Source organism: Platichthys flesus, chromosome 24 (assembly GCF_949316205.1).
Source record: "Platichthys flesus chromosome 24, fPlaFle2.1, whole genome shotgun sequence".
Classification (NCBI taxonomy): Eukaryota; Metazoa; Chordata; class Actinopteri; order Pleuronectiformes; family Pleuronectidae; genus Platichthys; species Platichthys flesus.
The window spans coordinates 8490874-8510990 of record NC_084968.1 but is presented as its reverse complement, the minus strand read 5'-3'; the positions used below and the strand labels follow the sequence as shown (position 1 = coordinate 8510990).

At 45.2% G+C, this 20117-nt stretch overlaps 1 protein-coding gene across 10 annotated transcripts in view; it reads left to right on the top strand.

Moving 5' to 3' along the window:
• LOC133949997 (receptor-type tyrosine-protein phosphatase delta-like) overlaps positions 1 to 20117 on the top strand; it is a 333770-nt gene that overhangs the window by 296797 nt on the left and 16856 nt on the right. For 5 of the 10 annotated variants that reach the window (XM_062384134.1, XM_062384131.1, XM_062384132.1 and 2 more), the window contains 15 exons: positions 138 to 282; positions 1871 to 2176; positions 3060 to 3253; positions 3641 to 3667; positions 4051 to 4168; positions 4515 to 5102; positions 5576 to 5676; positions 5768 to 6024; positions 6944 to 7037; positions 8694 to 8903; positions 9854 to 10014; positions 13140 to 13252; positions 15341 to 15382; positions 15981 to 16078; positions 18829 to 18952. In XM_062384134.1, coding sequence (XP_062240118.1) covers positions 138 to 282; positions 1871 to 2176; positions 3060 to 3253; positions 3641 to 3667; positions 4051 to 4168; positions 4515 to 5102; positions 5576 to 5676; positions 5768 to 6024; positions 6944 to 7037; positions 8694 to 8903; positions 9854 to 10014; positions 13140 to 13252; positions 15341 to 15382; positions 15981 to 16078; positions 18829 to 18952 — 2578 coding nt within the window. The remainder of the gene's footprint in view (positions 1 to 137; positions 283 to 1870; positions 2177 to 3059; positions 3254 to 3640; positions 3668 to 4050; positions 4169 to 4514; positions 5103 to 5575; positions 5677 to 5767; positions 6025 to 6943; positions 7038 to 8693; positions 8904 to 9853; positions 10015 to 13139; positions 13253 to 15340; positions 15383 to 15980; positions 16079 to 18828; positions 18953 to 20117) is intronic. The other 5 variants (XM_062384133.1, XM_062384136.1, XM_062384135.1 and 2 more) reach the window with 5 other exon arrangements.

Genomic DNA, 20117 nt, shown 5'->3' with positions numbered 1-20117 from the left:
ATATCCTTTACAAGGTCAATTTATTTTATATATCTGAAAGAGCAGCATTCATTCATATCTCAATTTTATTATTTTTAACTCCCTGCTTTTCTGGAAAACTGACATTCAATTTTTTTCTCCCCCCCCCCCCCCTACAGAAACGCATCAGTTATGAGCCGACAACCACATACCTACTGAAGGACTTGAAGCCCTTCACTACTTATACTTTCCGCTTGGCTGCCCGTAGTAAACACGGGGTCGGAGCTTACACCAGCGAGATCTCGGCAGAAACCCCACAGACACGTAGGTCTCTTTCCTTCTCTCGCCCCACGTCCCGCCGTTTGGGACGGAACCCCGTTTTCAAATGCATTCCACTCAATTTTACATGTGCTGCAAAAACCACCACCGAAAAAGTCTCGAACCTCGAAAAATGGGGATAATGCATTTGAAAATAGCCAAAGGGTGTAACGATTTTGAAACAGTAAATAAGTGTCATGGAGTCCAGCTGGCCGTGCAGCGTTCACCTTGAAGAGGCTGCATGGACAGTGGACCCAGGCTTTCCTGTGAAGTCCGGAGACAAGGTTATATAAAGAGCCCCCCCCCCCACTTTCCGCTCCCCTTTGTTTTATTAAAAAAACAACACGGCTCAAATGAATGGTAAAACCTTGAATTATTTATATGACTGCCCACATCTGCATTACCAGCACAGGCGGCCTTTAGGAAGCCTTGTCTCTTGACTTTGCATTTCTGCACCGAAAAAGAGAGACTGAGCTTTCTATGTAGCGATGCTGCCAGAAACCACCTCTCCAGAGGTGAAGGGGATTTCTCTACCGATGGACACTGATGTTCACACTTCATTCTATTTCGATTAGATAACGCTGTGGAGTAATTCTATCATAGAAAGCTCAACGGAAGTATTGACTGTAGTAAGAGAGACCTCAGATTTGTGAAACAGGTTGGAATTCAAATCAGCTCCTTACCAAATTGAACTTGATTGACTGCAGTTTGCTCAGTGTCAGATAAACACCTTCAAAATAAAGTCTGCTACAGTTGACTTTCGCAAATCTAAACATAAATCTCAGGTCTCCGGAAAGACAAGGGCAGAGATCAGGTGGGTATTAATTAAAAGCGGTGAAGTTCTGCCCAGATGTTTGTTCGCAGGTAAATGATGGACTCAATTATAAAACAAAAAAGTGCATGCCAATGTTATCAGACCCTAATGAACCAGTCGTGTCTCCTTGGGAAGTTCTCTGTTGTACAATCAGGCTTTTACCACAAACCAACAGGCTTCGGAAAGGTTGGTGACATTTCAAACCTGTTAAAGCATCAAACCTTTATGTTTTTGGATTGATGGTAAACTGCTTGCCAAATTTGTCTCAGTTATTACTACATTTATTTTTTGCAATGGTTTATCTTTAAAAAAAAAAAAAGTACCTAGAAAAATCTGTAGGTTTTCATTGAGAAAGAACCAAACTGAGAAGTAATATATTAGGGTATTTTATTTTTGTTTCCTTCTGCTTTTATATATTGTTTAGTCATCCCAAAGGTAGGTTATGAATGGTAAAGCTGTCCATTTTCCAAACCGACACCCTCCATTCATCATCGGTGTTTACACTTTTTTGTCTTTGTGATGTGTCATTGATTTAAAGTATTTTTCATTTCTCCATGAGTCCCTTGTGTTCATTTTTCCTCATTTGGTGTCATTTTATTTCCCTTTTCTTTTATTCCTTTGTTTGGTCGATTCTACCATCATCACCCTGATCGAAAACCCAAACCCTGAAACTCCTTTGACCCAAATATCCAACTCTATGAACGTCCTGAATCGATCTAACAAACAACAACAACAACAAACAAAAAAAACTGCTGCAAAAAACCCCAACCCGCCATCCAGAACCCTCGGGCCCACCTCAAGACGTCAAGTGCCACAGCCCCAGCTCCACCAGCGTGCTGGTAAGTTGGCGGCCGCCCCCAGTGGAATTACAAAACGGGATCATAACCGAGTACAGTGTCCAGTACGCCGAGACGGAAGGGGAGGACACGCCTTTGCATCGGATCCCCAGCATCCCGGCGGAAACCTCCCAGTACCTTTTGGAAAACTTGGAAAAATGGACAGAGTACCGCGTGACGGTGGTAGCGCACACGGACGTGGGAGCCGGGCCGGAGAGTCTGCCACAGCTGGTCCGCACGGAGGAGGATGGTATGTGTTCGCTCAAAAGAAAGCCCCCCCCCCCCAACTGAAAAAACCCTCTTAACCTATCCTGCCAAATACTAACAACCTTCGCCTGTATCTACAACTCCCTCTTTTCTACCCTTCTCTACCTGCTTCCGACTTTCGCCACTTGATACTTGTTGTCCCCCCTAAGTTTTGGACTCTGCGCTTTTTTGACTAAAGCACTTTTAAAAAAAATACTTTTTGGCCTTTTTCCGCCCCAAAGCTGCTCAATTTCAACACATGGTATGGCATTTTCAACCGCTGGCCTCCAACTTCCAGTCCCTACTGTCATTTTTTTCCAACTTTGACGTATTCTCTGCAGTGTTTTTGAAAGGCAGCAGTTTTTTTGTCTGGACAGTGGGATTGACAAAAGGTGGAAGATTTTTTTTTTTTTTTTTTTTAAAGGCCATTTTTTTTTAATCTATTTTTCCTTTTTCTCCCCTCATGTGATGTAATCATTTTTTATTTATTTTTTCCTTGCTCCATAGCCAAAATTTCTTGCAGCGCTTCAAGCATATCAGTCACTTGAAGCTCCCCCAACTTTGGCTCCATTTTTCTATTTTGGCAAAACACATTTTTATTCCATGTTTTTAGAAATCCACTCTACCCATTTTTACTGTGTAAAGATTAGGTCAGTTGTCAGACCTGTTTTTGCTGTTGGTTTTTCCCCCCCTTACCATTGTTGAAATATTGATGTCATGCAGTGCTTGTTGCAGTTCGCTGCACTTTTGTGAGTTTTTTCCCCCCCCCGCCACTGCAGCGTTTTGCGCCACGACTTTGGCCAAGATTTTGAGAAAAAAAGGGGAGAGATGAAGGGGTTTCTCTATAATTTTGACCTTTCTTCTTCTATCCCATGGTGTTCCTCCAGTTCCTAGCGGGCCACCTCGTAAAGTTGAGGTGGAGGCTGTCAACTCCTCGTCAATTAAAGTGATCTGGCGCTCACCGATGCCCACCAAGCAGCACGGTCAGATCCGAGGGTACCAGGTGCACTATGTCAGGATGGTTAATGGGGAGCCCACAGGACAGCCAGTCATCAAGGACATCCTGATTGATGATGCCCAGGTAAAACACCCTCCTCAGCCAGCCTGTGCTTTTCTCTCAGACACAATCTCTCCTTCTCTCTCTCTCTCTCAACCTTTACATGCACCACAACACACACTGTCATTTGAAATGGGAAATAAGATAATCTCCACAATGTCGTATCTATAAATGAACTGAATAAAATAGCGACTATTCAACTGTTTTACTACTAAACAACACTTGAAGCAGAAATCTAATGCATATCTATCTACATAGTTATTGCTGCTTTTCTATCATTGTGTATGAGCCACAACGTGTATTTGGTGGTGGCAGACGAACTGTGTGCGTGTATTTTCTCACCAGTGATTAGTGTCTACCTGCCCTTATTGCTTTGTCTCTTTTCTCTCCACACTATGATATCATTATCAGTGGGAATATGATGATTCAACTGAACATGTGAGTAGCTAAACCTGAAAGAATCCTTGTTGTCCTCTGCATGAATGGCATGTGTCTCTTTTTCACAACGGGAGTGTGTGGCCTGATTTGTTTCATTTTAACAATAGCTTGGCCTAACAGTTGGAATTCAAATAGAACTGACCAAACAGCAAATGCTGGCTTTAAAGAGTTGAACTATATTAGTGCCTCGTGATTAAGTTAATGTTGCACGGAGAAGTCAAGTTATCTATCCCTCACGAATTAGTGTGTGCTGAGAGAACATGTCTGCTGTGTCCTTTGTGATGATTCCGCTGACACCACAGTCCACTGCTACCTCTCCTGCTTGCAAACATCTGTCAATCAGCGAGTGTGTGTCCTGCAACTGAAGTCCTGTGTCTTCACAGGAAATGATCATCGCCGAGCTGCAGGCCGAGACCACCTACTCGGTGACCGTGGCCGCCTACACCACAAAGGGCGACGGTGCACGCAGCAAGCCCAAGCTGATCACGACCACTGGCGCAGGTAATAGATCCCATCTCTGCTGATGAATCCCCTACAGTTCTCTGTTTATATACTATATGTTTATCAAAGTGTGCAAAAAGCAGTGAAGCCTCATCTAATGAGGGGGGGAAAAAGAGCACCAGGCAAATTTTCCTGTCACCGAGTGTGAAAAGTGTGAAACAGCTAATTGCTGTCTCAATTAGTGCAATAACTCCGACCCACTGGTGTGACACAGCGAAGCTGCTGGCACATTTATAGTAATGGAAAATGTAGCGAGAGAGAGAGAAATAAAGAGCTCAGCTAATGCATTCAGCAGTAATTCATCCAAAACAGAGTATCCCTAACAAGCTTTCCCTTTCTCTATCAGTTCCTGAAAAACCTCGATTAATGGTCAGCACCACCAACATGGGCACGGCTCTCCTCCAGTGGCATCCCCCGGCATTAACCCACGGGCCCCTCCAAGGCTACCGCCTCCGTTTCGGCCGCAAAGACGTGGATCCGCTGACAGTCATCGAGTTCCCCGAACGCGAGAACCACTACACTACCAAAGAGATCCACAAGGGGGCCTCGTACACTTTCCGCCTTTCCGCTCGTAACAAGGTGGGCTTTGGTGAAGAGACAGTCAAAGAGGTCACCACGAACGAGGACGTGCCGAGCGGCTACCCTCAGGGCATCACGGCCGAAGGTGCCACCACCTCCACGATTCAGGTTAGCTGGCATCCGGTTTTGCTGGCGGAGCAAAACGGCCAAATCGTGAAATACGCTCTGCAGTACAAGGACATCAACAGCCCGCGCAGTCCCTCAGAGCTGTTCATCACCGCCCCGGAATCTACAGTCATCCTGGACGGCCTTAAGGCAGATACCACTTATGATATTAAAATGTGTGCCTTCACCAGCAAGGGCGCTGGTCCCTATAGCCCAAGTGTCCAATTCAGGACACAGCCTTTGGATCAAGGTAGGACGCAGCCCATGAACACTTTAAGTCCTTTTTTCCTCTTTAAAGTCAACCTTTCCCTGCGCAGCTGCCTTTTCCAACCACAGCAGCTTCCCACACAAAAGGCTCAAATGGCAGAAGTTGAGAGAGTTTGGAATCAATCAGGGAAATTCATGTTAACAAATTTCATACCCTTAAGACTCCACAATCTAATCATGATTTTTTTTTAAACTCACATCCAGTAAGTATGTATGTCTCTTCGTGTCTCGTCAGTCCAGCACAGCTCAGTCATTAACATAAGAGTTGGAGTTTGTAAGAAGGTAAGAGGAGAGGTGTTGAGTTTAGTGTAGCAGTGATTTTCAGCCTGATTTTCAGAGAGACTTTCCCAGGTAAGCACTGGTGTGGGACCATTGGTGGAATCTGATAAAAAAAAAAAAAAAAAGGAAAAAAAGGATTGTTTTGTGTCTAAATCACATGCCCCCCCTTTCCTTTAGCAGTGTTTGCAAAAAACTTCCACGTGAAAGCTGCCATGAAGACGTCGGTGTGGCTGACCTGGGAAATCCCAGACACCTACAACCCGGCTCAGCCTTTCACTGTGAGCAGCTAACATGCTTTTTCACACATGATTCAGCTAACATCCTCGACCGAGACTTCAATCTCACCGCAAAACATCAACTCGTTCCCAGATTCTCTACGACAACGGCCAGAGCGTGGAGGTGGACGGCAAGCTGTCGCAGAAGCTGATCACGGGCCTCCAACCCGAGACGCAGTACTCCTTCCTCCTGACCAACCGCGGCAACAGCGCCGGGGGCCTGCAGCACCGCGTGTCCACCATGACGGCCCCGGACATCCTGCGCACCAAGCCGTACCTGATCGGCAAGACCAACTCGGACGGCATGGTGACTGTGGAGCTGCCGTCGGTGCAGACGTCCGAGAGAGTGAGGTGAGTGCGGACGATCGGAGTTAAAGGGTTTTAACATGGCTTCCTAAATGTTGCACTGTAAACAGTATTGTAAGTTAGCAGCAACAGTAATCTTGCATATGATGATTTGACATGTGAATATATCCCTGCAGTGCAATGCACCCTCCTCTATTTCTTCACCCTTTAGCACATTACCTACTATTATTTCTTACCGATGCATCGGGGGATGGAAATAAACAAGTTAGCTCGATAGCTGACCTTGTCATTTATATTCATCCCTTGGATTCGGTGTAATATCCACTTCACCTCAGTCATTACACTCTGAAGCAGAGCAACTCATTTAAAGCACATTCCTCTAAGCCCTGTAAAGTCTCTTATAGCCTTTCGACAGAGCCCAGGGTTGTCAAAAGGCCAAGGAGTGTTTCCGATTGTAGACTGACGCTTCAAACCCATCATGGTTGTTCTTTTCTGATCTTGCTGGATGCATTTGGCCCAGTGTCTCCAATGCCAGGGCTTAAGCTAATTAGTTTCCCATTAGCCTGCCACACTGCCTTCCCGGCCAACGGCTGCCAGTGCAGTGCCCGACCAGGAAGCCTGACTCTGGCAGAGGCCGTTATCTCTCTTGCCACCCAGATGAAGGGATGAAAATCCCTCTAATTCTCTATCTCGTCCCCATACACAGAGAGTCTCCTAATTAACCCACAGGGGGCCTCAGTGAGGTGTAGCCGTGTAGCCTAGCTTCTCTGCATATGCTCAGACAGAAGAAAATAGTCCTAATCGGGGGATAAAGAGCCACATGACATGATAATAGCACGATTATGTTTATACTTGTGGTAAACAAAGACTTTTCTCTCTTTTATATAGCGTTTGTCTCCTGGAAAGTGGCAGAGACATTCCATCTTGCCCCTGAATGTTAATATCCTGTCACTTTTCTTCGCAGGGGATATTTCATCGTGGTGGTGCCTCTGAAAAAACAGCGCACGGGGAAGTTCTTCAAGCCCTGGGACAATCCTGATGAGATGAATCTGGAGGAGGTGGGTTTAACGCATGAGCTTGATATGATGGGTCAGGGTTATTAGCCAGGAAAAAGTCAAAGTAGAATTCCAGACATTACTCTCAATTAATCCGGTTGTTGAAACCCAGCTTCTTAGCAGCGTACCGAGTGTTCCCATATCGCCCATCTCTTCTTGAAAAACCAGAAAAGAAATCGGGTTGAGGCAGTTGAGAGGGAACGGGAGATGAGTCTCGCTGATTGACACAAATAGCTGCAGAGAACACTGTTCATATGGAAATGAGAACATGAAGTAGCCATCGAGTGCACTGCAAACTCAACCCCCCCGTGCCCACCTCCTCCTCCTCCTCCTCCTCCTCTTCGTGTCTGCGGTAATTACCTGAAGAGCTGCATCAGGCCTTCACGTCTCTTCTCATTCCACGCAGAGCCGGGCTACCGCGTGTGCTCCAAACACTTGACAACCTTTGTATTAAACCAGTTTGAGACACATTTTTTCGAAGCACCTGTGCATCCAGCTTTTAACGGTAGAGCAGTAATCTCTGGAAGCCTATAGAAAGCTTTTCCCGTTCAGGTTACTCTTCGGGCTAAATTTTTTAAATCAAAAATATTTAACATATTTAGCTGTATTGGACAAACATCACACTGTGACATGTCCAGGAGGCTGAAACAAAACACACCCTGTCTCATCTGCCATTGCGTTTACAGCCCGTGCCTCTAGGCCCCGTTGTCTGTAGCCTTGACCGATTGCCCAAAAGTCGCCCCTCTCCGTCAGAATTTATTTGTTTGTCAATATTGGCACTCACCTTTTCACAACTTTTCCCAAGGGCAGCTAGATTTAGCGGCGCTGACAGCAGAGATGATTGAAGACATTATCGGGGCCGCAGCAACAGCCCAGCAGCCCAAACAGAGCACACATGAGAACGCACACACTTCGATGTGAATGACAGGCGCGCACAGCGGGCACATGCACATGCCCGGGCACTCTCAGACACAAATAGACACACACACTTATCGTGCAGAGACAGGAAATCAGATGCCCTAAACCACTAGCAGGCTTGATGAGAATAATTATGATCCACACTCTGTACTTTAAAAGTAAGAGAATACACACTTGTAAGAAGGACACACTATGTTATCTTTAGCCTGATACTAACATTATTAGTATTATTATTGTTGTTATTATTATTGTGGGTTTAGGCGTTTCCTCCCCTTAACTTTATTTTTTAAGTAAGTTTTGTTTTAAGCGGAATAATATAGTTTGAAGCAGATCTACACCGTCCCCAAAAAAATGAACTGCAGATTCTATTTGTTTAGAAGTTTCAGCAAAATACATTTCCGATGGTATCGAGACGGAGAGACTAAATGAGCTGCGTAGGTTTTAAATGAATTGAGTCTTTTGCACTGTTTGAAGCTGCTGGATAATCCCCAACTGTTTTATATGCTGGAAAGCCACGCGCTCTTTTAATCTCCCAATCTTTTGTAGTCCAAAAACAGAGGAAATAAGTCATTGATCTTTTGTGATCTGTAATGTTGCGCTTTTTGCAACAGCATTATCAGCTTAGCAGTCAGGGAAGAAGAAAAAAAAAGAAGACGATCGAGACAGACAGATTTGGTTTGTGCCGATGTGTTTTATCACCCCGTCTGCTCTCCCTCTCCCTCTCCCTCTCCGCCGCTGTAGCTGCTGAAGGAGATAAACCGAACGAGCAGAGGCCTCCGGTTCCAGCGGCAGGCTGAACCCAAAGCCTATATCGCCGCCTACTTCAAAGACCTGCCCAAAGACTTCACCCTGGGAGATGCCAAGATCTACGGGGACTTTGAGAACAAGCAACTCCAGAACGGTCAGGAGTACATCTTCTTCGTGCTCGCCGTCCTGGAGATGTCGGAAAACGTAAGTCTGCTCTCTCCCTCTCGCATTTCTACCCATGTGACTTATACCTCCATAGTTCTTTGTCTCATAAGCTGTGGATGTTAATGAGCATGAAGGGTTAAATTCACCACAACTCTTTGGAGGGTCAGAGTTTACTTCTGGCCAGATGTGTTACTCGCAGCCCTTGTGAGACTTTGACTCAGAAACTTAAAGTAGCCGCTGACCCTTCCTGCTTCGGGGGGAGAAACCCCTGAAGACCTGGGCCGAGTACGAGACAGTGATAACGGAGCTCCTCTTTAATTGCGTCCTACGTGCAGCGCGCCTAATCTCCACCCGCTGCAGCTAGTGTGTGTGTGTGTGCATGTATCTGTCTGGACCGAAGACCTGAGAGCTGCATGATTAGGCGGCTGCAGGTGAGATGATGGATTTGATGAGCTGCCGGGGTCTACAGCGCTGCCTCGCTCACTCTCCGCCAGCCCCCGAGTTCATGCAGAGCCAAAACAATAATGATGGACAGAGGGAAATCTCTAATTTGCCCACTGAAGCATTTATTTCCTTCCCACAAGACCTTTTTTTTTATCTGCCCTTAGAATGTGAATAGGTCCAATCATGGCTCCTGCATAGGCGAGATATTGTAGATAATTGTGATTGCAGCTCAGCAGAAATTACACACAGAAAAAAACGTGGAATTGGCTTTTAATTTGAAATGACGGTCATGCTGTCTTTGTCAGAGTCTTGTTTTGCTTTTGTTATGCTCAGTAGTCTTTAGTGATGCTTTGAATATCTCAAATTGGAAGATATCTACTTGCATCCACCTCTGGATGTCAAGTTTGAGATATTGTTTTACACGTCTATGTCAAAAGTACCATGTAGAAATAGCTTTAAAGGTGTGGCATAATATCTAATATGTTAAAGTAGCAGAATTTTATTGAAATGAAACGTTTCAAAAGACCTTCCTTCCCCTGCCTCAGATCATGTATGCCACCAGCCCGTACTCTGACCCGGTGGTCTCGGCCGACACGGACCCCCAGCCGATCATCGATGAGGAGGAGGGCCTCATCTGGGTGGTGGGCCCTGTGCTGGCGGTCGTCTTCATCATATGCATCGTCATCGCCATCCTCCTCTACAAGAGGTAAGGACGTGACAGTAAAGTCCACGTTAAAGTTTTTTTTTTCCCACCAGTTTGACAAAGGCTACATTCATACTACTACTTTCTCGTTTGAAAACTCATCAACCCTGCCTCCACACTTCTCCAGAGTTTTAGAGCTGGGAGACAATGGAGTAGAGACGCACAACTTCTTGCTGATTGGGTCTGAGAGCTATTATTAGGTCAATTGTATGTACACCGGTTTCCAGGCGTGTACGTTGGCGTGTGCAGGCTGCAGCCTGATACGGAGCCAACAGGCTTGTGTGGGAAGAGATCATTTTAGTATGAATGCAGCCTAAGAAATGAACAGGAATCGAACCATGATGAGCCATTACACATTCATGCCAAGGGGAAGGTTCTCATACATTATTGCTGTACATGCATTTTGAATTAACGCCATGAACAGCCACATAACCTTCAATATTTCTGTTGATTTGTAATTTTAGTTCCCGAAACCAACACAAGGTTTCAAACGTCAAAGTGCACGTTTCAATGTACGATTTCAACTTAAAGCCTGAGGCGCATCGATCCCCCGACTCTCCGTGACCCTCGCTCGCAGTAGCGCAAACACTAAATCTCCGATGAGCCGATCCAGGCACACAGCAACCCAAACTGTCAAGCCATCAAATGCAGACGCCCACAGTCCTGCACGCGGACACGTGCGCTGACTGAAAGTTAATCAGACACATCCATCCAGCCCACTTGCACTAACACACACACACACAACACATGTTAACCCGGAGAAAACACTTGTGCACTTTCACACTGAATCAAAGCAGCCTTTTTTTTTCTGTGTGTGTGAAACCCCCTTGTGGCAGCCCAACCTCGAGCTGTCACTGCTCATCACTCAAGCGTAGGAGGTGGACAGCATTCACTATCTGCTGCATGTTGTTGCATGTGTGTGCAGCTCTGGAGCGTGGGGCCCCCCGGGGGCCTGGGCCGGCATCCCGGCCACCCCAACCACTCGCCCCCTTTTTTTTAAGACCGCCCGTCCCACAAGGGGGCTCGGCTCCAGATCCCGAAGCTGACCTTATGCTGCCCTCGTGCTTTGCCAGGACACACACATGCAACTGTTTTACACACAGATTTAGTTCCCATCCTTTGCTATGTGGTCTTTTCTCCATTTGTCCATATGATCTGCAAAGTTACTGCAATTAAATGTCTGGTCTTAAGCAGAGTTTCTCAGTAATTCTTAAGAAGTCATTTCAGGAGGGGTAAGATTAGTAAATGTAGATTCAGCTGAAAAGAAATAGATCCATCTATCCCATCAGGATAATGTGGGAGGTTTATGCAAATTGCTTTATTCTCCTTTATTTCACCTCATTGTCCTTTCATATCAAGTTTTGGTTTGAATAGTGACAAAAAGGAAGGAAGCAAAAGGTGGATGAATACTCAGCAAAGACTCTTTGTGAAGGTTTCAGCGTTTCCATTTGTGTCCGGTAGATTTACACATCGATTACCGGGCCCGTGCCACCTCCACGTTAGGGAACATTGAGTGCATAAGTAGGAGACGTTTCTCTTGGCAAGATCAATTTTTATGTGGCAGAAAGCTCATGTGCTAAACAAAGGGCAACTAGCATGTGAATTTGAGCTCTGGGATAAGACAGGGGAATACAAAAGGGGCAAATTCATGAGTCAGAAATATAAATCAAGATAATTTACAGTCACCAGACTAAAAATATAAAGGTAAATCAATGGTAACATACATTTTAATTCCTTATATATTTACATATCCATTTAAAGTTATGCTTTCGTACTTATGATGACGCATGCATAAATCCTAAATATGCGTAATTCTTGATTTTAATAAAAGGCAGAACGCAGGAGGCTTATTTGCAGGAAAAGGCCGACACAGCAATTAGAAGTCAAGAGATGACTCTTATGCTTGAACAAGAAGCAATCAGCTGGGACTGCTTGAAATAGCGGAGATACAATGTACAACTCTTGGATGCACCTGGGAAACCGTAGAGTTTGAAACAAAGAGCCCCAAGGCTGCATAATTGAGTATAATCTGGAGTCAGTTTAGTGAAGCGTCACTAATCTTGTACACAAAGCAGAGCTATGATTGGTATCGTTTTGTTTGTCCCCCTCACTTACCCTAAAGAAAGTTTACTGGAATTTCTCCATTAAAGCTTAAGGTGTTACCGCCTAATGTTGTGTCAATATTTCTTTCCTTGCTGACCAACGGAGCAGCAAACCAGACAGGTAAGAGTGAGAAAGAAGCAGGACAACTAATCCCTTTTTTGAAACCCCCCCCCCTTTCCCTTTTATTCCTAGACTTGTACATATTATATCTAAACATATGGAAATTGGTCGTAAACAGTGGAGTTGAGGTCATTTGTGAAATCGGAGATATGTTCTTATTCCAAATGAACATATGTTCGAAGACGCTGCTCACGATTGGCAAAGCGACATTGACTCTACGGCAGCTGTCAGCAGGCATTTATAGAAAGTTCAAACGGGTTGACTTTTACTAATAAACTTTAAATACTCTAAAACGTATACTATTTATAATCTGAAATTACCAGTACAACTACCAGTGCTGGATTGATTCTGATGACTTTTCACAGTTCATGAAATTGAAATAAGTGGAGGAGAGACAAACCATCACAGATACTAAAATAATGTAGACAAATAACTAGAATACTCAACAATATAATACGAGTACAATGGCACTTTAGTGAATTAGGTTCCTGTGCTACATGTAAAGTTATTTTTTTATAATAAAACTGCAGCCGTTCAGATTATAATGCAATAATAACTTCAACTACAGCTTCGGAATTACTGCAGAGTTGAATCGTTATCCCGACTGACACCTACAATGAAAAGTGAACAATACAGGCTTCACACAGGTAGTAGTTAATAGCTACTATAGTGGATTGTGTTATACTGCAGAGTAATGAGGCTATTTATTCCCCCCCCCCCCCCCCCCCCCCCGTAGCTGTAAGTAAGATGTAAGGATGTAGTCCTTTCACCTTCCTAATTATACATCTGCCTTCATCATCCAGTGAGACCTCAAGGCGCTTTGCGGTTGTTCTGTGTTTGGTGCGCCAAGCGGGGAAAAAGCAAATACCCCAAAAATAATGACAATTTGCTTGTTTCTCCTGCAGGAAAAGAGCAGAATCGGAAGCCAGGAAAGGAAGTCTCCCCAACAGCAAGGAAATGCCGCTGCATAATCCCACTGACCCCGTGGAGCTGCGGCGCCTCAACTTCCAAACACCCGGTGAGTGTATTCACACCGAAGCCCGGGGACACCTGTGGCACGGAGACTGTTGGCGATGCTACCGACCGCCTGCCTGCTTTTGCGGTTTGTTTTCACATTTGGCCACATAGCGTCCCCTGTTTTCCACTTAATACAATAACGTCCTTGTAGGGTCCCCCATCATCTCGGCGGTATACAAGCGGGCAATTTGCAGAGAGCGGACAGGTGCTTAGAGAAGACACGGAGGGTCGAAACTGACAGTGTCCTCCCCGGAGGCCCTTATCAGTGGGAAGAGGCAGGAATGCAAGCCTGACAGTTCGGTGACACCTGTCATCTCCCCCTGCACCGGGGTTATCCAGGTCATCCAGACATGTCCTGCTTAGTCAGAGTAGCGTCCTGCTGCTGGACGCCCCGCGCTGCTTTGTTTAGCGAGTCGATGGGGGGGGGGGGGGGGGGGGGGGCGACGCTGGTGTTTACGCGCTCTGACCTTTGGTGCTGAGGTGAGTGGTGGTCAGCGGTCACGCCTCGGCTCGTTCCCGTTGTGGAACCTCGACCGGGGGGAGCAACAGTCCATTTATCACCTGGGAGGGGTGGCGAGCATTCTCCGCTCCCGCCCCGGACGCCATCAACTGCCGTTTGAGTTCCTCTGGCACCGGCCGCTTCGGGGGACAGGTGTTTTCGGCGACTGCCAATAATGTTGTTAAAAAATCAAAGCCATATTTTCCAGGTCAGCTCGTGTGAAAGGGGGATGAATTATCTCCGACAGGCTCATGTTTGAAAAAAAAAAAAGAAAAGATTATGCATATTTATGAAAGCTCTTCAGCGGTGTTAGGACCATTACCGGCTGTTTCATCCTGGCAGAGGGGTGTTTTTCCTTTTGGCTCAGAGTGATCTCAACCATCCTCCCACTATTGCACTCGCCACTCAAGCCATCATTTTGTTCCCCCAACAGCTTCTCTGAGAGCTTGGCTATCTGAGTGGAACAGTTTTTTTTTTTTCTCACCGCCACGTGACCACGTCCTCTCAAGTCCTGAAGCACTTCTACATTTAGACCACCTCTCTCTCTCTCTCTATCCCTCTCCCTCTGCCCTTCCTTGCACCTCTTTACCCCTCGATGGACATTTCCATCTTAAGGATGCTTGATGCGACGGCGTGTTGGAAATGGTCCTTTCATTGTCCCCCCGTGGTGGAAATGGATTTTGAGTAGTGGGGCTGGGATGGCGACACCCTCTGCAGTCTTTTCAGATCGAGAGATGCGAGAGTGGGAGGGAGAGTGACGAACGGCTTCCATTAGCTAATGCCCACTTGTGTGTGTGTGTGCATTCAAAATGAAACAGCACCTCATTGTCGGAGAGGGAGAACATCGACCTACTGGTGTCGAAATGGCACCTGGATTCAGGAGTCACAGATCTTTAGCCGTGGGCTCGATTCCAACAACGTGCACGAAAAGGCATCTTATGCACTTCTGATCTTTTCCCTCATCTACACTCAAAGAAACGAAAGAGTCATTTTAACTTTATTTAGTCTTTTGAACCGGTCCCACAAAACTTGGTTGAATAAATGGGGAAAAAGACTAGAGATGGAATTATTTTATGAATCTGACTTAAATTGGATTTTTTTTTTAACACAAATGAGTTGTGATCATGTTGTAGCATTTAGTTGATCTATAAATGTGTGTAGTTCCAATAAACAACATGTCGCTTTACCTGACTTTATATAAACTTGACATTGTTAAACATAAAATGTCAAGTTTACATCGTCAAAGTCAATTAACTGCAGGCTGAAACACTATGACCCAGATTATGCAAGTAGTCCATCACCACGTCAGCACCCTCAGGCTATAACAAATAATATCTTATGGGCGCTCGACTTTGGTTTTTGCTGCTGAGATATTTATCCCCTGTTTGCTCGCTCGTGTCTATGAAATACGCTCATGGCTTTTGTCAAGCTTCAAGCATGATCATGTGTGCGTTACTAATAAATGTCCTGTTTAGAGTCCTGCGCACAATCACCCAGCTCCATCTTGTCACTTTTTTTAAATTTCCACATTTGAATCATGTTGCTCTGAGCTCTGTAACATATTTGATCCCACCGCCGTTTCCTCCGCAGGTTCAGGTGCGCCCAGTCACCCCAGTAACCTCCATTTGTCAAGTTAGTTGGTCTCGATTATGCATTTGACATGATTTGGGCTTTTCTTTTCTTTTCTTTTTTTTTTTTTAGCTTTAATTCCCTATCTTTTCCATCCTAGTCTTGTTTTCCCATCCTCATCTAATCCATCTTGGTGTAATGCTACGTCATCACAGGAGGAGGAGGAGTTTGAAATGACAGCCTGAAAACATCTCATCACTCAAAGCAGACGTCATCTGGCTCTAACATGTTGAATGTCTTTTTCGTTTTGTTTCTTTGGGGATGTTGGTTTTTTTCCGTCTTCCTGCCAATGCTAACCAAACACCAGCTTCCTCTGTGCCAATAACCTCCTTCTCTCCCAGTAGGGAGAGTCCCAGTGGGGGGAAAGTGTGCTCGATGACTCCCATTGGCTTCTGTGTCCATATACTCTTTACGAGCATGGCCACTGCTTTGAGTGAACAACCTAGCCTAACAGTACCCACTCTCCCTGCCCCCCCCCCCCCCCCCCTCCCCCCCCTGTTAAACACACATGCTGCTTATCTTATGATTCCCTGTTGGCTTGTGCTTGGGTAATGGCCTCTTACAAGGCTCGTGACTGACCCTCGGCCCCTCTTATTGACAGGCATGGCGTGCCACCCTCCGATCCCGGTAATGGACCTGGTGGATCATCAGGAGCGCCTGAAAGCCAACGACAACCTCAAGTTTTCGCAGGAGTACGAGGTGAGCATAAAGCGTCGTGGCATGAAGACGGTTCAAAACACCGGTACAGTCACATACACCGCCAAGCCCCGGGTGCTCACATGAACGCCGATTTGAAACGGTGTGGCGGGCAAAGACCACAGTCTTGCATTTAACGATTTTTTTCCTGGAGGGCTTAATCCTTCCAGTGCACACCCATGCCAACCGCACAGCAGTTCAACCATGACAACAATGTGACAACTGGGTTCGGTGGACGGGCGCCCAGTCGGGGGATTAGGAGCTATATTCATGAGGAAAATGTCGTCATCCGCATAGATCACAGATTTAAATTTAGCCGGTATGATTTGACGTGTCGCAGCAGGAAGTAAACAGGTTTACTAATAACGTTAATAATGAACTATAGTCCACTTCCATCACCAGGTCCATGCTAACTTGCACAGTTAAACGGACAACAGAATATCATTATTGTTTTTAGCTACACTAAACCCACACCAAGGTAGCATTTCTGAAGGAGGCCATTTTTACTATTTAAAAACAAGAATCTATATTTATTCGCTGTGATCTTTTTTGAGGTTTGTAAAGAACTGATTCGGTTTAATTCCATCACTTCTGCAAATTGTATCATTCCTGTTGATGTTACCTGCACTGTTACATTTTTAGCAATGTGCAATAACCTTGAATAATCCCACTGAACAGTCTGTGATCGGTACCCAGAGGCAACCCTACACCTTGCAGTATGAGGGTGTTGGGATAAAGTCAACAACACACGAGCAGTGCACTATACTCAGACGGGTATTCAGCGTGTTTATCCTTGAGAACCCTCACGCTTCACCGCTAAGTTGAGAGATGTGACTCATGCACTCCGAGACCTGGGTGTTTCAAAGGGCTCCGGATTACCGACAACGACCGGATCATTTATATCTGCACTTTAGCCGAAGTCTCACTCGGCGAAGTACAGGGCACTGCAGGGGAATTTGAAAATGTGATAGATGCGCATCGTGTAAATAGACCCCCGCACAAATCTAAAAGTCTGATGGAGAAAGAGGCAAATATTAACGTGCGGAGCCTGGAACACCTTTTGCAAACAAGAGGTCCTTTCTGTGGCATTGGGGGGGGGGGGGGGGGGGGGGGGACATGCATGGGAACAGTGTCCCTTTCTTTGCCCCGCTCCTCTCCGCGGGCCCCCGGCAGAAGCTCCAGAATCAATGAGGTCACCACGTGGCTGCCTGCCAAGCCGGCCCCATCATTACTGCGGCTTAAATACACCGACTTCCAATTTCATCTCGCTCATTTCGAGAGCAGTGGAAAGCAATTTTGCACAACGCAATAAAAATGACGATTTTGATTACGGGCGACGCCGCAGCCCTTCTGTTTCTACAGATTTTGATAAAATATCAGTTCTCTGCTCGTGGGCTTAGCCTCCCTCCTTCTTGCTGCTTCGGGTAATTTCTGCCGATAAACAAAGTCTTACTCTAACGCGGCTGTCGTGGTGGTCTAAAGTTTGCCATCAGTAAAACATGAGGCTGATCTCCCTGCATTTCTTGTTCATATAAGATAATTTCCATGTTGAGATGAGCCCTAATGTGTCTGTTAATTGCACTTTGGTTTCTTCTGCTTTAAGTATAGAGATTACCACATTAAACTATCCGAATATCATTTAAAGTGTTTCCCCTACAATATGAAATGGAATTATTTTCTTTCATGTTTGAATATTGTCCCTTTGTGACATTATATTTTAATCGCTCATTTATCGGTGATGAGGGGCTGTTAACAATCTCTGCTTTACAAAGCCGAGAGAGGAGCCGGGGAGCGAGTTCTGTTAAACTGGTCTCAAGTGGGGTGTTCTGGTATTTGCCATAAAGTTCTGCTAATCAAATGTGCAAAGCTGATGGAACGCGGGCTTTTCCTCCGCGACCCATTCAGATGTAACTTTTTGTAAATCCAATCATTTAAATGCAACAGTTATTCACGAGGCAAAATCATTTGTACAGTGAAGAAACTCAAAAAACTAAAGTTTAAGATTAGATGACAAAAAGACCGAACTTCAGAGAAGCTCAGAGGTCAGAGGTCAAGCAATTAGAATTAGCATTTCCACAACATGACACATTTCAAGAGCCTCTATACTAAGTATGAAGTGGACCCCTTTGATTATTTAATTGCATCTGAGTATTTAGCCTGAAGTAGAGTCATTTCTTGATTTGTCATATCGATGTTGTATGAAATATGTGATTGCATTGACGATAAACAACTCTCTTTCAAAAAAATGGGTCATTAAAAAGCATGATATTGGAAAACTGCGTCTAAGCCGAGGATGATTACGTGATTCTATGTGAATTTATTCTTCTCACATTCTGAAAACACATTAAGCTCTTGACAAAGGTCTTTAACTTTACATTATTTAACCTTGAGGGCAACCTTCTATGCATGCAAGGTAAAAAAAATCTCAGTTGAAAGGCAAGAGACAAAGCCATTTTGTCAATATTTCCCAACCTTTCTTCATCACCGGTTTGTACACATGAGGGGGTTTAACAGGAGCACTAAAAATCAATATTGTGCATTGCATTAACATGGAATTTGTATTCTTAGCGTGTACTCTCTAGCAGAAGTGCGATCAGTGCAAATACCTGTAAAAGTAGATTGTGCGACAGAAGAATTGAATCATTAGATGTTTAATTTTCCCTCTGAGATAGTTGAGATGAACCTTGGCTGTGAAGCGTTCGTCTCTTCCACTTTGTTTGTGTCCTAACAACCCTTTTTTTCTTGCCTTGCAGTCCATCGACCCCGGCCAGCAGTTCACGTGGGAGCACTCCAACCTGGAGGTGAACAAGCCAAAGAACCGCTATGCCAACGTGATCGCGTACGACCACTCCCGAGTCCTGCTCTCCGCTATCGACGGTAGGCCACCCACCTGCACAACCCTCCCTCCCAACCCGCTGTATCGATCCCACAGACAGTGCCGCCGTATCTCCCAAGACCTCAGGAGCACAACCACAATGCACTTTTAACCTCTATGCCTACGCAAGCATGTCAGATTTCTACTTTTCTCTCGTGCCCTAAGGTGCTCGGAAAGAAAGACTTGAGAGATATATGACAATTCCCTTTTCAAATGCCGAGGCAAGAAATCAGATAAACCAGTCGCCTACAGTGGGAGATGGAAATGTGTTTGAGCAGCTTCAATTTCTTTAACTTCATGTCAGGTGAATCTTTTTTTAATACCATGTGCTTACAGTTTGTGTAAAGCCACGGTTTGTTACTTGAGCAAATGTAATCATGGTTACCAGAGCAGCGAGCGTACAATGAATACAGAACCCAGGGTAGCGTGTTATTATTTGCTCTAGATATTACCGGTGAAAGTGTGTATTTGTTAAAAAACCTTTAAAAATAAACAAATAAAGCTAGGAAAGCCCAAACTGGCATAACTGACAAAGGCATTGATAAAAGCATCATATTTCTAAGATGTATTTAAGATAGGGTTGCAGTCCTCGGACATCAGGGCCCGCCTGTACAGCTAGATACACGTTTGTATTTTCAGAATTTCACATAAACTCCCCCTGAACTGCAACTAGTCCACTTGGAGTCTTTGACGCATTCAGGATGTGTTGCCCCCAGCTTCTAAGGAATTAACAACCTTTTTTTGAAATGATTCCTCCATCAGTTTATTAAATTAACACAATTACACAGCAACACAATGGCACACAAACACACACACAAACAGCTACTAATTAACCATTTGTGCTGAGCCGCTCCCACGGAGCTCGAATGTGTCTGGTGTGACAAAAATAAAAAAAAAGATAGTTGGACTTAGAGAGCCCTGTTTTCTTGAAGTCTCTGGGAAACAACACACGGCTTGAGTGTTGACGGAACGCCACAAGCCGGGGCGCTTACACACATCTGCACCGCCACATTGGAGCCTTTGTGCCGCAGCGAGTGAGTAGTCCTCAGCCAAGGGGACATGAGGGACTTCCTCTTCTCCTTTCCGAGCTTAAACAAAGCCTTTTGGCAAGCGACGCCGCCATTGTTTACTTTGATTGAGTTCTTTGAATAAAAAGGGGATTTGGGA